The sequence below is a fragment of the Telopea speciosissima genome, chromosome 7 (assembly GCF_018873765.1).
Source record: "Telopea speciosissima isolate NSW1024214 ecotype Mountain lineage chromosome 7, Tspe_v1, whole genome shotgun sequence".
Classification (NCBI taxonomy): Eukaryota; Viridiplantae; Streptophyta; class Magnoliopsida; order Proteales; family Proteaceae; genus Telopea; species Telopea speciosissima.
Genome location: NC_057922.1, coordinates 1917857 through 1938937, shown reverse-complemented (window position 1 = coordinate 1938937; position 21081 = coordinate 1917857). Strand labels below are relative to the sequence as shown.

Genomic DNA, 21081 nt, shown 5'->3' with positions numbered 1-21081 from the left:
CAAAACCTAGAGGAACCTCCATATAGACTTCCTCCCCCAATTCTCCATGAAGGAATGCATTTTTCACATCCAATTGCTGCAAATCCCAGCCAAGATTGACAGCATATGATAGTAGAACCCGAACTGTGTTCAACTTTGCCACTGTGGCAAATGTCTCCTGATAAACAATGCCATAGGTCTGGGTAAAGGCCTTGGTCACCAGCCTGGCCTTATATCTGTCCACTGTTCCATCAGGCTTCTGCTTGACAACAAACACCCATTTGTAACCCACTGTTTTCTTGCCCAAAGGAAGAGCCACCAGTTCCCATATTTCATTTGTAGATAAGGTCGTCATCTCTTCCATCATTGTTACCTTCCACTTTGGATCTGATATTGCCTCCTGCCATTTTTAAGGAATAGAGACAGAGGAAAAAGAGGACACAAATGCATAATAGGAAGGGGACAAAGCATCATATGAAACAAAATTGGTGATGGGATGTTGGGTGCAAGATCTAACACCTTTACGGGTAACAATAGGTAAATCAAGAGAAGGATCCTTACCAGGTAACGCAGCGGAATCTGGATCTAGGTCAGGTTCTGACTGTTGGAGAAGTGGTACAGTAGTGGTAATCTCAACTTGCTCTTTGTGTTTTCGGCTGACGACTTGATCCACAGGAATTTGGCTCACAGGTCTTCATTTCCCCTGAACAGGAGGCACCCTAGAGACTGAAGAAGGAGGTTCCCCCTGAATAGGAGCCGAAAGGGTAGAAGAAGACTCCCCCTGCATAGGAGCTGGTAGAAGAAGAAGATCAAGCACATATTCAAATACTGGATCATGCTCCCCCTGAAGAGGTGGTTGAGAATAGTATGCCAAGAATTCACGGAAGACAATGTCCATGGTAACAAATGTACGTCGAGAAGGGGGATGATAACATTTGTATCCCTTCTGGGTAGCGGAGTAGCCCAAAAACATACAACGGATGCTCCGAGGATCAAGCTTACCATGATGATGATAAAAGCGAGCATAGCAAACACAACAAAAGATTTTTGGGGGGACCACAAAGGAGGAAGAACCTTGAAGGAGGTCAACAGGAGTACACCCATCAAGGACAAGGGTAGGCGTACGGTTAATGAGGTAGGCAGCAGTAAGTATGGCATCACTCCAATATTGAGGAGGAACCTGCCGTGCAAACATAATAGCCCGAGCTACTTCCAAAAGGTGGCGATTTTTCCTTTCGACGACTCCATTCTGGGTAGGGGTATCTACATAGCTGGTCTGATGGATGATGCCATTCTTAGCCAAATAGGTTTGGAATTGACCTTCCATGTATTCTTTGCCATTGTCACTCCGCAGAATTTTTTATTTGGCATTAAATTGGGTCTGAATCATATAATGGAATAGCTGGAAACATCGAAAAACCTCACTTTTGTGCTACATCATATACACCCAAGTGGTCCGAGTAAAGCAATCAATGAAGGAAACAAACCATCTATAGCCAAAAATGGAAACACAACGGGCAGGGCCCCACACATCAGTATGAACTAAAGCAAAAGGAGAAGTACTTCTTTTATTGATTAGAGAGTAAGTAGAACGAGTCTGCTTAGCCAAGACACAGGCTTCACATAAAAACTCATCCTTGTTACAATCTTTAACTAACTGAGGAAACACAAAAGGTAAAGTTCTCAGAGGAGGGTGACCAAGCCGACAATGCCATAGATGGAGATCCGAAGAAGTTGTTGAATGTAACTAATGAGCCGAAGAGGAAACTGTTGGTGGACAAGTCTGACCCATGTTGAGTAGGTAGAGACCACCATGTACCTTACCACCCCCAATCGCGTGGCCTTTCTCCAGATCTTGTTTGATACAATGAGAAGGAAAGAAGGTTATTTTGCAGTTCAAATCTTTGGTTAGACTACTAATGGAAAGAAGATTAGTAGGAAAGGAAGGAACATGCAAAACAGAATTTACGATAATGGTAAGGGATCAATGAATGGAACCCTTTCCATGAATGGGAGAAAGGGAACCATTAGCTGCCAGAACAAGGAGAATAATGACGAAATACATGAGAGGAGCCAGTCATGTGGTCAGTGGCATCGGAGTCTATGATCCAAGGACTGGAGACTGCCAATGCACATTGACTACCGACTGGAATACTTGAGGCAAAGTAAGAACCAGATGAGGCAGCAGATGCCATGGAAGGTGCAGCAGAAGATGGCTGGAACATGCGACGGAGGGCTAGCATCTCATTTTGAAAAAAACCAGAGTCATCAGTAACTCCCAAAATACCCAATGGATGATGCCCAAATTTGGATCGAGTACTCCTCCATGATGAGGGGAGCTTCCCTCAAAAAATCAGCAGCAACAGAGTAGGGCAACCCAAAATCGATTTGAGTGTCAAGGTTTTTAAAAAAAAAACTGACAATGGAGATCAATTTTTGCTTTAGAGGACTGAGGCTATCGATTGAATGGGGAAAGGTGATCAATAGAAGCTATCCAAGGTGTGCTGGTGTGGATCTCCAAGAAGGGAAGACTCGATCTCCAATATTTGGTAAGACTCGATCTTCAAGAGAGGAAGACTCCAAAATCGCAGAAGAAAGGACAGCAGCTATCGATCAAAGAAACAACTTCTAAATCATAATCTGATTGAGGTAGGAGAAGAACAGCACAAGATCAATCGATCACCTCATAAGTGCTGCCCTTTGTGCAGATTTAAGACCAAGAAGAAGAGGAAAGGGAGAAGAAAAAAGATCGAAGGTGAAGAGGGGGCTGTTAGAGACAGAGAGAAACGATGGAGATGATGGAGATGATGGATGTTCTAACCCTAGATCAGTTTCTGCTCTGATACCATATTAGAGGAATGAGAGAAGAATGGGATAATGGCTTAAGTGACTTGTGTCTCTCCTCAGCCCTCTATATATAGATTTCATTAATAGGAACAGAATTACAAGTATACCCTCCATAGCCAACTATGATAGCTAAGGAGAGAAATAAGAAACAAAATAACAAAGAGGAATGCCCAAAGTACCCTTATCGGGTTACATAACTTAACAGAAACCCATACTAAAGCCATCCGGACCAGGAGCACCTTTCACCTTGAGAGAGTGAATAGCAGCCACTATTTCATCTTCCTTAGGAATGGAGCGCAAGGAGTCTAGATACTCACTGGGAAGGAACTTGCTGAGCAAGTTGCTGGGGATAGGAACTTGATCTTCATGGGATCCATTGAAAATATCCTTGAAATTATTCACAGCCAAATCTTTTATATCCTTGACTGCAGTGACAGGAGAACCATCAGGGGATGTAAGCTGAAGGATGGAGTTAGCATTTACTCTGGCTTTCATAGAGCGATGAAATTAAACAGTATTTGAATCACCCAATTCCAACCACTTAATTCTGGATTTCTGCTTGAGAAAACTTTCTTCCTTAGAAAGCAAAGAGGAGAGCTCAAGGGAGAGCACTTTTTCTTCTTCAGCTAAAGGCCCATTGAGATTATCTGTTTGCAACTGAAGCTGGATAGAGGATAACTTATCTTTGCAGTCCAAAACTTGCCGGGAAATGTTGCCAAAAGTGTTATTTTTCCAATCTTTAAGGGCAGCCTTAACATTGTGAAGCTTCTTAGAAAAAACAATGAGAGGGGTAGAGAAAGCATAGACAGGCTTGTCCCAAGCTTCCTGAACTGTGGGTAAAAAAGAAGGGTGGGAGGAAACATGTCAAAATAGTTGAAAGGTTTTGGGCCAAAAGAAGTGAAGGGCTGAATAGTTAAGGAGATGAGGGAATGGTCAGATATGTCAGGGTTATCAAAAGAAGCATGGGAAGATGGGAATGATGATAACCAAACTTCATTAACAATCACTCTGTCAAGCTTACAAGCAATGCGGTGATTTCCAGCCCTTTGTTGCTCCAAGTGAACGGAAAACCAGTCCATCTAAGGTCATTCACACCAATATCCTCAATACAACCATTGAAAGAATCCATGGCTTCCATGTCTAAGTGATCGCCACCTTGCTATTCATAACTATATCTTATGACACTAAAATCTCCGCCCAAGCCCCAAGGGTGAGAACCAATCTGGTTTGCAATGAAACGTAAATCAGTCCATAAGGGGAGCCTTTGAGAAGAACAATTGTGGGCATAGACCACAGTAAAGAAGAAAGAGAAGTGGCCAAGACAGTCCGAGAAGCTTAGGTGCATGAATTGAGAAGAGGAAGATAAAAGAGTTATGGAGATTTTACTGGGATCCCATAATACCCATATTCAGCCATTAGGATGGTGAGCATAGTTTGAAACAAAGGACCAGCCAGGGGTAAGGGAATTAAAAAATTCTAGCAGAGTTAGGCTCTTTTATGTGGGTTTCTAAAAGGCAGCAGAAACTGGCTTTGGAAGAGCGAAGACGGTAGATTGGTAGAAGACCAACTAGAACTCTAGAAGCCAATAACCAGGATTTGTTCTTGAATGGTTAATTCGGCTAGGTCAAATATGTGAAAATTGTAAATTTAGGGTTAGGGTTTGATGGGACCTAGTGTTAGATGTTAGGGTTAAGTTAGGAGAGAGTGGTTGTATGGGAGAGAAGAGATGCTGAAAGTTATAGTTAAATCAGATGACTAAATCTGAAGTTATTGAGGAATCCTAGAAGAAATAGGATTGAGGGGTAAAAGGGTTATTTCAGACAATCGGCTGGGTGGATAGTAATGAAATTTGGATCGAGTCTCTCTTAGGATTTGAGTCGTCTATCAAAATTTCAGCAGGTTCTAACGGTTAGATTTGGCTGGGCAGAATTCTCGAGAAAATCACCTTGCATGTGACCTTCTAAAAGGAAGAAGAATAATTGCAGAATTTCGATTTCAGACTTCTTGTTTGAAAATATCTTGAACCTTGCAGAGAATTTCCAGCAACTGATATGTTTCTTCAAGAGATCAGCTAGGGCAGAACTGGAGCTTGAATGGAGATCGATGGAATGGGGTTGGGGAAGGAAATGGTTATCTCAGCTTGGACATCTCACCCAACCTATCTCAGGATTTTATCAAAGGCTAAAGCCAATATTTCATTAATCAAATTCGTGTGCAATGCTGGCCTCCCTTACAAACTTATATAAAAGACTCAAAAATAGACTTAGACACTAAAAAGGAAAGGCCTAACCTATCCGTAACTAATAAGGTAACCTAAATTGACTAGGAAAGTGAAATAATAAAGAAACAGACTCAAAATAGGACTCTAACTAAACTAATGAACTAAATCCCGTTTTCCTACTTTCTACTACCCATATTTTAGGCTCATTAAATTAGCCAATTAGAAAGTAAACCCATGGGATCAAAGTCCCAATACATATATGACCCAACCCAAAGCTTATTTCCACTAAAATAAGCCCTAAGTGACTTATCTACATCATTCTCTTAAGAGAAACTAAATCAGTTTCTTAATATTCTTTGATTTATCGCTTTAATTATGCTACTTGATGCAGAAGAAAATATCAGGTCATCACAATTATGATGTTTAGCTGTTCTATCCTTGTTTCTTTTTCTTCAGTATTTGGGCCCTAGTCATTAGTAATGGGTCTGTTGTCTTTTTGTGGGTTTGAAAGGGTACTTCTGTCCAGTTATTTATTTAAAAATTAATATGGCAGGTCATGTGAGTCTGCTATCCTTACGAAAAGTTCTATACAACATGTAACGAAGGACAGCTCTTGATGTTTTCCAGTTTTACGAAAGATAATATATATTCTCTTCATAATCAGTTTCATCGGTCGCCTTGTCAACTATGCTAGTTCGACAAGTCCACGATGAACCTGCCGCCACCCTCTTCCCTTCCCTCCGCCTCCTGCTCCTCCTCCACCCCCATCGCTTGCTCCTCCACCACCCCACCACCCACCCCGGCTGTCATCTCTTCCACCACCCCACCCTCCTCCACCACCCCACCCTCCCCCACCACCACCCCCCTGTTGTCACTGCCTCCACCACCCCTGCCGGCTCTAAATCCTGGGCCTCCCTGCTCTCCAGCCCATCCTCCCCCCCTGCTCTGGTCTTGCCCTCCACTACGTCAAACCCTCTTCTGAAGATGGCAACACCATAGTTATTAAGGCGTCGCCTTGTGTCCTGGCGGTTTTGAAGAGTCAAGGCGTTTGGGCGCCTTGGTGGAAAAGCGCTACTTAATTATTTTATTAATTTTTTTACATTTTGTTCTTTTTTCTATGTTCTTATTGGTTATGTGTATATGATTTTCTTACATTGCGATACACCGAATCATTTAAAAACAAAACAAAATTAAAATATGTAAAGTTTTATTCTATTTCTTATATTTTCATAGGCTTGTATACATTATTTCTGTATATTGTGTTACATGGAATCACCTAAGCCAAACAAAAACGGAAAAATAAAAACGAAAGTCCTCCTCACTCCTCACCGTCTCACCCATAACCAAAAGAGAAGAAAGAAAACCTGCGAAAGAGAAAAAGGAGAAAAAGGAGCAGCGGCGAGGGCGACTGTCGCGACTCCCTCAGACCTCACTCCTCCCTCTCAGTCCCCATTTTCGACCGGTGTCCGGTGAGGCGACGACATCAGCAACCTTGTTAGTATTTTGCTTCTTTTATTTTTTCTTTTTTCCTTCAAAAATCTGAACCCCTTCGAACATCTTCACTCTCCACTCTCCACCGACATCTCCATCTCCAGCCTCAACCTCCACCGGCGTCCGGCGACATCTCCAGCCTTGAAGGTAAGTATTGTGCTTTATTTTTTTCTTTTCCCTTCTAAACCTCTATCTTCTAAAGTCTAAACCCTTTCTCTAACCATCTCCAGCCTCCACCCCCCACCGGCGACATCTCCAGCTTCCACAGGAAGTGTTGTGCCTTTTTTTTTTCTTCTAAAGTCTAAACCCTTCTTCTAACCTTGTCTATGTTTCTTCCTTTTGCAGCGGTGACCTTTTACATCTTCCGGCACCGCTGTCTTCCTTTACTCCGGCATTCCGGCAGCATCTTCCGGCCAGCAGCAAGTGTCCTTTTTTTTCGGTTTCAGTTCTTCTCTTCTTCCGGCCAGCAGCACTTCTTCACTTCTTCAGGCCACTGGCCGGTGGCTTTGGCAGCTGCATTTTTTCCTTTTATTCTTCTAGCTTCTTCCTCTTCTTTGTTCCATGTCTGACCATCTTCTATTTTTTTTTATTTTTCTTATTCTCTTATACCTTATTCTTGTGTGGCTGGCTTCTACTAGTGATGGCCGGTGGCTTTGGCTGCTGCCGGAGTGGCCGTTGCTGTAATTTCTGCAATTCAATGTAAATTGTGCATTCCTTAGTATAATTTATGAAATGCATGTGTTATTGTAAGTTATGCAATCTGTGGTTATGTAACTATTTATTCCGTGATTATGTGAGTTTATAATTCTAACATCATGTGAGTGAGTAATTATGTGATTCATTGATTTTGTAATTATGTGATTCACTGATTTTGTAATTCTATGATTATGCTATTTTGCAATTCCTTGATTATATACTTCAATTCTTTCATATTTATTTAGTATATAAGTAGAATTATATAAAAATTAATATGCTATTTGTGCCTAATAAAATGGTTATATAAAAAAAGAACACTAAAACGCCTTGTTCGCCAAGGCGACGCCTTACGGCCGCCCTATCGCCAAGGCCGCTTAGGAAGGCCCTCAAACGCCATGGTCGCCTTGCCGCCTTGATAACTATGGGCAACACCTTTGCCCTCTGCCCCAACGTAATTCTGTCCCCTGAGATCTCCAAGTGGCAATCTTGCCTAGTCGGACATTTTCTCGGCTCCAGGCCCTCCTTCAACACCGTCAGGTCTTCCCTCTCCAAACAGTGCAAAGCGCAGGGCTCCCTGGACATTTTCCTTCTCGACAGTGGCGTGTTCATTTTCAAATTCTTCTCAGACGACATTTTGGCTCGCGCTCTGAATGGTGCTCCCTGGCTTGTAGGCAACAAACCCATTTTTCTCAGACAATGGAACCCCTACATCCTTCTCCACAAGGTCGACCACAGCACAATTCCCTTGTGGATTTCCCTCCCTGGCCTTCCTTTTCACTTCTGGAGCCAGGAAAGCCTTAGTAGAATTGGCTCAGTTGTGGGTCACCCTCTATACACTGATGTGCGCACCCTCAAGATGGACAGATTGTCCTTCGCTCGTCTCTATATCGACATTTCAGCTGATCACCCACCCCCCTCCTCCATCTCCATTGTTGACGAAGACGGTTTCAGATTCGAGCAGCCCATCAAATACAACTGGCTTCCTCCTCATTGTATCCACTGCCACGTCTTTGGTCACCACTCCAAGAGCTGCTCCGGAAAGACACCCATCCCAGCGGCTAGCCCTGAAACTCATGTTGGTCCCTCGGTTCCCCCTGCAAACCTGCTCTCGCCTTTGGCTCCAACAGCCCCAAGTCACACCTCGCCTCCTCCGACTTCGATGGGCCTCCCTGCATCTCCGGCTGCTTCAAATGTTCTCTTGATCCCCCCGCTGGCCTCTGGCCCCTCCAGATCTCCCAGCAGGGGTCGACTGAAATCTCGCCGCCGCTCCAACAGAAACCGCCATCGTGCCCAGCTGAGCTCCTCTTAGCCTACGCGCAGGGAAGGCGCCTCTTTTCCTGCGCCCGAGACGACTCTGTCATCCTGCATAGACACTGCCACTCTGCCTCCGCCAGCTGGTCAGACAACCGCATCGATTCTTGGCCCTCCTCCGATGGGTCCTTCAACCTCTTCAAATCGCTTTGCGCCCCTGCGACTGACGATGGCCCTGGCGATTGAATCGCTGTCTCGTAATGCTGGTAGCACCATTTTGGCCCCTGCGACTGACGATGGGCCTGAAGCTCCTGCCAAATCTCCTTCGAGCTCTGCGTTATTGAGGTTTTGGGCTCTGCCCCCTCTGGCTTCCCCTGGCACTGCTGCAGTCTTCACTCCCTGTGATTCGCGATCTGCTTCCAAAAGTCTCTCTCATGATAGAGGCTTGGCCCTTGTGAATGGTAAAGTGAACGAAGCCCCTCCCCCCTTTTCAAACCCCTTTCCTTTTGACCCTTGCGACTCTTTGTCGCTCCCAACAACCCCCATCCCTCCACCTTTCCTCTCTTGCCACGTGTCCCCACCTTTTCCCCTAATCCCTCTTCCACCCCTCACTCCCTGGCCCCACCACCTTTCAAACCCCTTCCATCCTTCTTCACTTACAATTTACCCATTTTAACCCCCCCATCCACACCTCCTAAATGCCCACAACCCGCAATTGCCCCTACACGTTACCCCCTCTCGACCCATCACCCTTCCCCAACCCATCAACCCGTCTGCTCCTTCTACCCGACCTGATACCCTTTTGGCTACCCGCCCAGTGAACCAATTTACAAACCCGCTTCCCCACCACTTGGCCCACCTGTCTAACCCTGCTACCGATTGCCCTCTCCCCTCTCTCCTTGGTCCATGGCAGCCTCCCCTCCCCTCCCCCATTCCCCCCTCCCCCCTTCTTGGGTCTGGCCAGATCCACCCCCCTCCCCTCTTATTCCCACCTCAGGGATCCCTTGCCCTATTGCTGCTCCAATCATTGCCCGCCACCGCCCCACCATCTCTTATTTTCGCAGGAGGTACCGAAGTACCCCCCTAGGAATTCGCTGCCCCCCCCTCTAGTTCCCCATGTCTTCTGAATTCATTTGGAATGTCCGGGGCCTTAATTACCTGGCAAAACACCATAAAATCAAGAATCTCATTAAATCCTCCAACTCCTCTTTTTGTGCCCTCCTTGAAACCTAGGTTCTCATTGAGAATGCCCCCGCATTGCGGCTGCAATCGCCCCCTCTTGGTCTTTCCTCTCCAACTATGACCATTCGCCCAACGGCCGCATCTGGCTTCTTTGGGACCCATCCAAAATCCACTTCTCCATCTCCCACTCCTCCCCCCAACTCCTTCACCTTTCCATCTCTCTCCCCAACTCCCCTCCCTCCTTCCTCTCTGTTGTCTATGTCTTCAACAGGGCTGCCAATCGTACCCCTCTTTTGGACGATCTTCTCCTCCTCGATTCCAGGGTCGGGTCCAGCCCTTGGGGGGTGGGGGTAGACTTTAATGTTGTCAAATTTCAACATGAAAAAATTGGAGGCCGTCCTCTTGACTCTCTCGCCGTCTCTGCTTTTAACGATTGCATCGAGGAAGCGGGTATTGACGACCTTCGCTGGTCCGGATCCCCTCTTACTTGGCGCAATCGTCGCTCAGGTCCTGACCGGATTGCCTGCAAGCTTGACCGGCTCCTCATCAATGGAGCCTGGCTTTCTTCTTTCCCCCATTCCCACGCTTCTTTTCCCCTCTAAGGTCTTTCCGACCATTACCCCTGCCTCCTCCACATCCAACACTACTCCTCCTTTGGCCCCAAACCTTTCAAATTCTTTAACATGTGGACCTCCCACCCCCTCTACCTCCCCACCATCCTCAAAGCTCCGCCTCACCAAATCGACCCTCAAAGCCTAGAACTCCTCCACTTTTGGCAACATCCCTTCTCGTGTCTCTGATTGCCGCAATGAGCTCTCCTGCATCCAATCCCGCCTCCAAGCTGACCCCCTTAACCCCTTCTTGGCTGAGGAATAGAAAAAGCTCTCTGAATCCCTAGCCTCCCTTTCCTCTCAAGAAGAAAGCTTCCTCCGCCAGAAATCCCGCATTCGTTGGTTGGAGCTGGGTGACTCCAACTCGGTGTATTTTCACCGCTCTCTTAAAGCCAGGCTCAGCTCCAACTCCATCACCATGCTCATTGCTAATGATGGTTCCCATCTTTCTTCTGTCTCTGACATCAAGTCTGAGACAGTCTCCTTCTTCTCCTCCCTTTTCAACCCCTCCCTCCTCCCTCCTTCCCCCAACCCCCTGATCTCATAAATAAATTTGTCCCTCCCTCCCTAGCTAGCTCCCTCCTCGCCATTCCCTCGGATGAGGAGATCTCCAAAGCTATCCTCTCCCATAAATCCAACAAGGCTCCTGGCCCTGATGGCTTTAGCATGGGATTCTTCTTGAGCTGCTAGGACCACATCAAAGCTGAGCTCATCACTACTGTACGCAGTTTCTTCTACAACCCCAACCAGCTGGCTCAGATCAACCAGACTTTCCTCTGCCTCATCCCTAAAAAAGATGGTGCTTCCTCTCTCTCTGATTTCAGGCCTATCTCCCTTTGCAATCTTCTTTACAAGTTCATTGCAAAGATCCTGGCCAATAGGATCCAGCTTGTCATCCCCTCCTTAGTGAGCCCGAACCAGTCTGCCTTCATCTCTGGTAGAAGCATCGCAGATAACATCATCCTCTGCTTTGAAATCGTTAGAGGATTCGATAGGAAATCCCACTCGCCGGCTGCCCTGATGAAGATTGACCTTCATAAAGCATTTGACTCCCTTCGCTGGGACTTTATTGCTGATGTGATGTCTCTAATGGGCTTCCCTCCGCCTTTCATTAGGTGGATTCTAGCTTGCATCTCCTTCCCTTCCTTCTCGGTTATTATTAACGGCTCTCCCGTGGGGTTCTTCCACGCAAAAGCCGGGATCCGTCAAGGTTGCCCCCTTTCCTCTTCTCCCTGGCCCTAGAAGTCCTCTCTAGGAGTCTTCAAGCCAACACTGACCTTCACCTTATCTCCCCTCTTCCCAAATGTAAGCACATCAATCTCACCCACCTGGCCGTTGCTGATGATTTGATGATCTTTTCCAAAGCCTCCCCTTCCTCCATCTCTAACATCATGTCCTCCCTTCATCTCTTTGAACGCCTTTCAGGGCTTCGTATCAACCTCCTCAAATCCAAACTCTTCCTTTCGGGGCTCCCTAATGATGCAAAAGCTAATCTGCTCCATCTGACTGGCTTTTCCCTTGGCACTCTTCCAGTCAAATACCTTGGCCTCCCTCTCATCCCTGCTAGGCTCTCCAGCCACCATTGTACCCCCATGCTTGACAATATCCGCAAGCGCCTCCAACTTTGGAAAGCCAAGCTTCTCTCCTATGCGGGCAGACTTGAGTGCATCAGATCGGTCCTCCAATCCTCCTACATCTACTGGTCTGGAGTTTTTGCCATTCCAAAAGCCACCTCCATAGCTATGGAGAGACTCTTCTGTGCGTTCCTCTGGAAAGGAAAGGAAACATCCAAATTCCTCCACCCTATCAGTTGGAAATCTATCTGCCTCCCCAAAGCTGAGGGAGGCCTGGGGATTAGGCACATTTAGGACTCCAATACTACGGGCATCCTAAAGCTAATCTGGAAAATCTCTTCCAAGCATGATTCTATATGGGTCCAATGGGTATGCTCCCACCTTCACAAAAATGACTCCATCTGGACCGCTCCCATCCATCCCAATTCCTCCTATATCTGGTGCAAGATTCTCCACCTGCGCCACACTGCCCTACGAGCCATCTCCTTCTCCATTGCTGATGGTTCCTCTACTTCCATTTGGCTTGATCCATGGCACCCTCTTGGAGTTCTCTGCAACCATTTTGGCCCCAGAGCTATCTATTCTTCCGGCATCCCTAAGGACACTCCCCTTTCTTCCATCATTTCCCTTGGCTCTTGGTCCCCCCCTCCCCTCCTATCCCCATCCTATCCTTGATCTGGCCTTCCCTCCCCCCTTCCCCCCCCTCCCCCTCCATTGTTGACAAGATTACTTGGCTCCCCTCCTCTACTAGCCTCTTTAGCTTCAGCTCTGCTTGGAATTTTGTCCGCCCCCAAGCCCCCTTGTCCCCTGGCACAAACTAGTTTGGTTCAAAGGTCACATCCCCCGCCATAGTTTCCTAGTTTGGCAAACCCTCAACCATTGCCTTTCCACCCAAGCCTTTCTCATCCACCGCAGAATCCCTTCCCCCCCCCACCTGTACCTTTTGCTGATTTGGTTCCGAAAACATCGACCATCTTTTCTTTGCTTACCCCTTCTCCCAAACCATCTAGAAAAAAAGCCCTTTTGTTCATTTGGCCCCGCAACAGAAGACCCCTTCCCTTTGATAGAGAGTGGCTCTGGATGATCAGATCTTTCCCAGGAGGCTCTATCTGCGACGCCATTGGGAAGCTAGTTTTTGGAGCTATGCTCTACTTTATCTGGTTGGAGAGAAACCTTCGGAGATGGTCTACCAACTCTAGATCTTTCGACTTGATTTGGAAGTCCATCTCTTTTGACGTTTCTACGAAATTGAGCTTTCTTCCCCACAAGTCTTTGTTGGATTCTCCCAGGAATAGGCATATTGTTAGAGCCTGGGACCCTGATAGTTCCATTTTACAGCCCTCCCCCTAGAGGGCTAGTGGCTTGTTTCTCCCCCCCCCCCCCCCGTTTTCCCTTGTATTTCTTTCTTGCCCACCTCGGGGTTTCTTTGGTAATACATTTTTTTATTCACCAAAAAATATATATATATTCTCTTCCAAAATAGATGCCAAGGACTCAAAGCAGCTCTGCCAAGGCAACAAGGCCAATGGACATGACCAAAGCGACCGGGCTCCTCACCCGTCTAGTTGCCCAGCGCAGTTTTAGTCCAAAAATTGGGGAAATAAGGGAGGAACAGGGAGAGAGAAGTGGGAAAAAGGGGGAATGTGAAGGAGGAAAAAAAAAAAGGGAAAAAAGAAGAAGAAGAATATGAAAACATACTTGGAACCAAAATCAACACATGAAATGTAGCATATTCTTCTCAAATATGGCACTCACCTTGGGCACTTGGCCTCACTTAGGCGCCTTGCAACTGCAATGGCTTGCCTTGGCACCATGACATACATGCTTCCAAACTTAGTCTATTGCACCAATGAGCATCCTTATTGTTCTCTAGCTCTCTATTTTTCTTTCGATATTTCTATTGAAACCAGATTATACCACACCTGGTTTTCGCCTCTTACCGTATCACTACTCTTTGGATTTGGTTAATCTATTCTGGGCCTATACAGTGGCAATTAGACTCCCAAATATTAATTGGAACTGCCGAACTACGTTATTGGTGGCTACATTATTTGGGCTTCTGTTTGTAAAGAATTCAGAGATGCAACCATACACAATATCAATAGACTGGCAAAGCTTTGCCCCTTATTGAATCGTACTAAGAAATATGATCTAGGACTGACAGGGGAAACAAAATAATAATAATAATAATAGTGTCCATATGTGAAGCTAATCTACCAAAATCCTACCAATCCATATTGCAAAACGGCCAGAATTATGAGAAGAGCTGAAAGAACAAAACAATCCAGACCTTAACAGAATTGGTATCAAGCTCAATGGCCTTCTGACAATCCCATTCCACCTTCACCCAGTCGCTATCAAAAACCACCGGATTTGAGTTGCGGAAAAGCAAGCACGGTAAAGTGATAAAGTCAGCCGCGAAAACAGAAAAAATGGGAACAAAATGTCAATGAAAGAATAGGGTCCAGTTTACATACTTTCGCTTCCGATGACAAAGAGCTCGATTTGTCCAATATACCGGTACATTTGGGCAGAGAGTGATTGCCTAAAAGAGTGAAAAGATAAGAAACCAAACAGCAAATAAATAAAAAACGTAATAATTGATGGAGATTGAGAGTATATTAAAATAATAGCTTAAATTTTTACCAAGAAGACGGCATCTGGATTCGACAACAAAATTCATGGTATTGTTAATTGAAGGGATGGAGGGATAAATAGGTGAATTAAAAGGCGATAAGTAGGGTGAGGGGAGAGAACGATAGGGGCAACGTGAGGGAAAAGAAAGAAAGATACCTCAGTATAGGCATCGATAGCGGCTGCGAAACGCTCTTTCTTGAAGTAAACATTGCCATCCTGCTTTAGCTGCTCTGCCTGTTTGACCGCCGACGCCACCGATGCCGCTGCGACCACGGTGGGAGACATTTGCCTACCTCTCTCTCTCTCTCGTCTTTCTATTTACGATCGTCTCTCGGCGATGGGTCTCTTATTCTGCGGTACTGTTTCCGGAGCCTTCCAGAACAAGGAAAATGAAGGTGAAGCACACTAGTAACTGGACAAGAAAGAAACAAGAAGGAAATAACAGGGAGGCAATACGACGACAACGTACAAATGAACCATCGACCCCGTGCAACTCATCTTCCCTCGTCTGGCACGGTGACAATTGAGAAAGGTAATATTAACACCAGTTGGGGGACGAAATTCCTATCCCTCCTTTCTTTGACACATGACACGTGTTTTTAAGAAACTCTAGGTCCTCAATCGGTTCGATTCGTTCATTCGGTTGGTTTTGGTTTGGTTCCATGCCTTAAAGGTGTGAACCGAAACCGAATCCAGAATCGAGTCGGTTCTGGAAATGGAAACCAAAATTGAACCTTCTCGTTCGGTTAGTTTATGGTTCCAATACGGTTTCAATTCGGTTCTCCAATACGATTCCATTCTGCTAGGCTGCCAATTGTTGTTGCCTTGTTGTATTCTCAAGAAACTCCATTTGTATAAATAAAATGCTCACAAAACCTTAAAAGAACCATACATATTCATAAATAAATAAAATTTTCAAGTGAGTTCTCCACTTTCAGATCTTATATTTCAACTTACCCATCAATAAAGTCTGAGAAACACATCAAAATTATAGTTCCAAAAGGAAAGGCAACACCGTTAAAAAAAAGATATAGGGCTTTGGATTAAGTGTGGTATTTGGTTCGCTTTCGGTTCAAATTGACTTTTTAAACTAAAACCAAAACCGAACCGAATCAAATTAAATGCTCATATACCGAAACCGCAAACAAACTGAATTTATTCGGTTCGGCTCGGTTTTGGGTTCGGTATTCAATTTCATTTTGGTTTTGACACCCTTAGATACTATACTCAAAGTCGCCATCCAGATCAGAGTATAAAACCTAAGTTGTATCCAGGGTTTTAGTAATCGGAATCGGCTTCTTTTAGATCATCCATATCATTTATCCTTGTTTTTTTCAAAAAATTAACTATTTCTTTTACATTTTTACCCTTATCTGTACCAATCCACAAATATATGATCGGCCAAGAATCAGTATCAGTCTCCACCGATACTGATACAAATCGGCCGATCCAATATTGATTCCTCAAACCATGGTTGTAGATAGTTAGAAAACTAAGTTTGGACTAGGAGGAGTCGCCTGAGTCGAGTCAAATTTTTGGAAAACTTGGTCAAGAGTCGTGTAGACTAAGTTAGGGTAAAAAAAATTGACGAACCTAGGTCATACATTGTCCTAGTCATATAAAGACTTAGTATTTTTACTCGAGTCATGACAAACTCGACGAGTTTAGTCGTTTTATAGAAAAAACATAAAATCGATTCACTTAGAAACTGAGTTGAGTAAAATGGTAAATCCCTATTCTAAAACAATAAGAAACCCTCAACTCCTCTTCTCTTGTTCAATTCTAAAGACTCACACACGTTGATATGTGATTCCTTGTTTTTTATGATTTCCACATATTTTTTCTATATTTTTCTGATTTTTACTAATTTATATATATTCATTGCATTAAAATTTAATCAAAAAATAAATAAATAAAGACTTGCCTTCTCCGGGTTTGATAAGACCGAGTCACTAGGTTTTTCTAAAAGACGAGTCGAATTAGAAAACCTACTTTTCCAACTATGCTATGCACAACATATCTTATGTTTTTTTGACAATGATATAAAAGTAATTTCATTGCTAAATTTGTTGAGCTGACGACAATGGTTGGGTTCTTCGACTCGACTAGACTATTGATATTGGGAGCTCAATAGAAGGGTGATGGTTGGGTTCTTCGACTAGACTGTTGATATTGGGAGCTCGATAGAGGGGTATTGTGGGAGGGGACATGGGTAATCTAAATGTTTTGAATTATTAGGGGAGAAAGAGAGATGAAAGTTAAAATTTTCAAGGACATTCAATAATGAAGTTTGGAGTAGTTGAGTTTGTGTAAATATAGGCGATATATATATAAGACTAGGATTAGCCCGAGGCCTCAGCCAAGGCCCGCCTAATCCTACCCAGAGCTGGGAAATCCCAAACCTACCTAACTCAGGAAATCTATTTTCGAGCCCACTGTTGTACTCATGACTACCTTTGGTGGGCTCGGGTTGCCGGGCCAAACTTGCAAACTATTAAAGGGGAAATGCTGATAGGGGTGAAAGTTTGGCTCTGACAACCCGAGCCCACCTTGAGCCTGAACAGGGCATGGGCTAAATATCTCAGTCTTGAGGGTGGGTCAGGGTTGGAAAATGCAGTCCCTGAGTCAAGGCCAAGTTGGGCCAGGGTTGAGGCCTCGGCCTGAGCCCAACCCTTAGTTAGTGAGTTCGGGAATGGAAATTGAACGGGAACGGATACATACAACAATTAAACGGACTAGGCGACAATAATACTTTCCAAAAATCTGGCATAATAAAATGCATATGGCAATAATACGATACGTGTTTAATATGGCCACTCTATAAGCAAACATACGGGCATATATTTACTATGTAACAGACATTCACCACCTAATAAACAAAATAATAGCACATACACAATGATTTTATCAAAAAGAAACCTCATAAATAAGATAAACACAATATAATATCCCCCATTACATCTCATAAGATTATCATTTAACAAACCTTAAAATATCCTCTTGCATGACCATAGCCAAAGCCTCAACAACCGAATGAAGATCTTAGGTTGGATGGAGATAAAAAAATGAGATGTCAAATTAAAAAATGAGAAGATCCAATGGTTAGATTTAAAGTAATTTGAAGAATAAGGATTTCTAAATCTGAAATCCAGAAAATAGAAAAACTGAAATCAAATCTGATCAAACCAATGGAATGGACTGAAAATTTGATCGAACCTCTATTTCAATAGCCCAATCCAATCCCCAAAGTATTAGAACAATGAGAAGGTTGTATCGAAAACAATTTTGAAAACTTAGATTCTGAAATATAGAAAATTCATAAATATGAAGATTTTTAAGTAGCAGCACAACCAGACCTCACAATGGACCAAAACTCGGATCGAGTAAACCCTAAAAGATGGTACTGATCTTATAAACAGAACAACCTGTGGTAGCCAAAGTCTTAGGTTGAAAAACTTAAGCTAAAACCAAGGAGCCACCAGTGTTCAATGAGGATATCAATGGAGTTTAAAAACGACTCGTTCGGTCTGCATTGAACTCATTAACCCAAACTATGTAGATTACTAGAACATGTCTTCTGGGTAGTGAGCTTATAAATCAAAATCATGATTTCTCGTGCATGGATCTTCAAGCTTAAGCTTAGTTTTAGCAACTCTGATAAATAAGATAACATATAGGTTGAGATTTGAGAAAAGACTTACAACAGAGATGGACAGAGACCTACAATCACCGTTGCAACCGAACGGAGATGGAGAAGAAGAGGAGGAACAGAGCCGTCGCCCTTAAAGATTGAGAAAAGAAGCAGAGTCGTCGCCGTTGAGGATTTGAGCCTTGTTGGAAGATTTGCCAATGGCCATTGAACAGAGATGGAGAAGATGATTGGGGATTGGTGGTAGCGGTTGCTAGGGTTCAAAGAGAAGGAAATGAGAAGTTTTGCGTTTTTTCACTTTTGCGTTTTTCCTTGTTTTAGACTTTTGTTTTGTTTTTTTAAACATTAAGTTTAAAAAGTATTAAATCCGTTTAATTCGTGTTTAATACTCACATAAAAAACGTGTTTTTTAGTAAAAATACAAAAATATACGTCATAATACTTTTTTTTTACATTCGGATACGCATTTAATACGCATATAATACGTGAACTTACTAACTAAGGTCCAACCCGATCCTGGTTTTAGCATTATTCTTATGTTTAGTTATTTAACATACATATATATATTATATACAGTCAAACTAGGAGAGGTGATGAAGTAGTGAAACTTGAGGAGCAGGAAATACCACCAAGTGAATACTTTAGATACCTGGGGTCAACCATTAATAAAGAGGGTGATATAGAGGATAATGTTTCCCATAGAATTAAAGTAGGATGGATGAAGTGGAGAGGTGCATCAGGAGTTTTATATGACAAACGCATGCCTATTAAGCTTAAGGGGAAATTCTACAGGACAACAATAAAACCAGCGATGATATATGAGGCAGAATGTTGGGCTGTTAAGAAGAGTAATATAGATAAGATGAGTGTAGCGGAGATGAAGATGTTGAGGAGGATGTGGGGCAAGACCTAGAGAGATAAAGTACGAAATAATTGTATTAGAACCAAATTGGGAGTCGCACCAATCCAGGACAAGCTCCGTGAGAGCCGCTTGAGGTGGTATGGTCATGTCCATCTGAGACCCATGGATGCACCAATAAGGAGGAGTGACCAAATCCAGTTTGAAGGAGCTAAAAGAGGTAGGAGCAGACCTAAAATGATTATTGGAGAAGTGGTAAGAAAGGATATGCATGTGGTAGGGCTCAATCATAATATGACCGTGGATAGAGTTGTTTGGAGGACAAGGACCCGTGTAGCCGACCCCTTATAGAGGGATGTTCCTAGGATGCTGCTTTGACTATTGCTTAGACTCTTTCCTTTAGCAACTTTATTTTATCTTTTTTAACTTTCAATTACTTCTTTCTACTTTTATACTTTTTTACTCCCTTCTACCTATCTTATTCCTATTTTGTCACGGCCTCTTCGGATCCATGTAGCTGACCCCATTTAGTTGGGATAAGGTTATGGTTGTTGTTGTTGTTGTTCTTTGTACACTTTATAATTATTTTTTTTTTCTTTTTAATAATCATTATGTTTTAACTTTTTAGGGATTGGTTTCCTCTTCCCCATGTGTTCTCTTCTTATATTCCTTTCACTGTACATCCCTCTTCATGCTTGGAACAAAGAGAATGTACCATAAAAGATATGCGATTTGGAAGTTTTCTTTATTATGGGATCTTGAGGGTTATTCACTCTGGGATTTTGAGGGTTCTTAGATCAGAGGAATCGGGAGAGAGAAGATAAGAGAGAAGAAAAACCAAAAAAAAGGAAAAAGAAGAGGAATAGAGAGAGAGATAGAACGAAAGATTTGGGAGAGAAGTTGAATCACTTCAAGAGGGTTTTCTCTTATAGGTTGGAAGTCTTGGTTTGCAGAGAGAGATTTCTTCACCTTGGAGTCGTATCGTTTTCTTCCCAAACAGCTAACTTCTGAGTTCTCTCCATATCCTACTCCTTTTAATTGAACCAGAAAATGTTCGTTTGGTTGTTGTCCCTATGTTTTTGAGCTAAGTTTGAGTATTAGATTTTCACATAATAGCATAGCACATTAGTTAGAGTGTTTCAACTTTTTAAAAAATGACAAACCCTATTTGAGATGCGCAATAGGGTTTTGGATGGAGAGAGGTTGAAAAAGACGGTTTTTTTGGATGGATTCAGTCAGGGTTAGGGTTAGGGTTAATTAGGGTTAATTTGGCCCGACCGACCCAATAAGGATGCGCCTGGACTGGGCTGAGCCCGGTAGGATTGGGCCTGGATTGAGGTTTTTAGACCCAAAGTCAGGTCAGGGCGGACCTGGGCTAAGGGGATTCAAGGTTGGGTTGGGGTTATAAAAACCCTCCCCAACCTCGCCCGGTTACACCCCTAGGCCATAGTTAGGCTACGTTTGGTAAATGTCTGAACACCGTTCTGAACTGTTTTTTCGTTCTTTAAGAACAAAAAAAAGTCAAAGTATGTTTGGCTTGCCGGGTCATTTTATAGTTCTTTGTAGAACGAACCGGTGGATTTTTTGCCAAAAGAACGTTCTTTACAGACCATCTTGGGGACGGTCTGCAAAGAACAAAGAACGAAAGTTGTCGCGATCAATCGTCAAAACCCGTGATTGTGGGTTAGAAGGAACTCAAGCTTGCGATACGGGGAAGAGAAGGGAAGAGAAGTAGCAGGCGAAGAAGGTAATACCTCTCTCTCTCGCTTCCTCTCTCTGTCTCACTCTCTCCCTCACTCTCTCTGTCTCGCTCTCTCTGTCTCGCTTTCTATCTCTCTCTTCGGTCTGGTTCGTCCGAACTATCTCTCTCTTCGGTCTGGTTCATCTTCCTCTTCCTCTTCGGCTTCTAGCTCGTGATATGAGGATTCTTGATCCTGGGCTATCGTATCCATCGATGATTCTTGGGAGAGAGAGGGCGATTGTTGTTAATTTGGAGCATATCAAGGCGAGCATCACTGCTTCTGAGGTTATGGTGCTGAACTCCAAGGATCCCTTGGTTGCTCCCTTCGTTCGCGATCTTGAAT

General features: G+C 43.8%; 1 protein-coding gene across 3 annotated transcripts in view; it reads right to left on the bottom strand.

Moving 5' to 3' along the window:
* The window catches only part of LOC122667638 (E3 ubiquitin-protein ligase CHIP), a 53165-nt gene extending 32342 nt beyond the window's left edge, over positions 1 to 20823 (bottom strand). The window contains exons 1-5 of one of the 3 annotated variants that reach the window (XM_043864007.1): positions 20795 to 20823; positions 19679 to 19691; positions 14646 to 14788; positions 14330 to 14397; positions 14143 to 14206 (exon numbers count right to left, since the gene is read on the bottom strand). In XM_043864007.1, coding sequence (XP_043719942.1) covers positions 14143 to 14206; positions 14330 to 14397; positions 14646 to 14774 — 261 coding nt within the window. In that variant the 5' untranslated portion in view covers positions 14775 to 14788; positions 19679 to 19691; positions 20795 to 20823. Of the gene's footprint in view, positions 1 to 14142; positions 14207 to 14329; positions 14398 to 14645; positions 14990 to 19678; positions 19692 to 20794 lie in introns of those variants that run through there. The other 2 variants (XM_043864004.1, XM_043864005.1) reach the window with 2 other exon arrangements.
* Between the last annotated feature and the right edge of the window lie 258 nt (positions 20824 to 21081).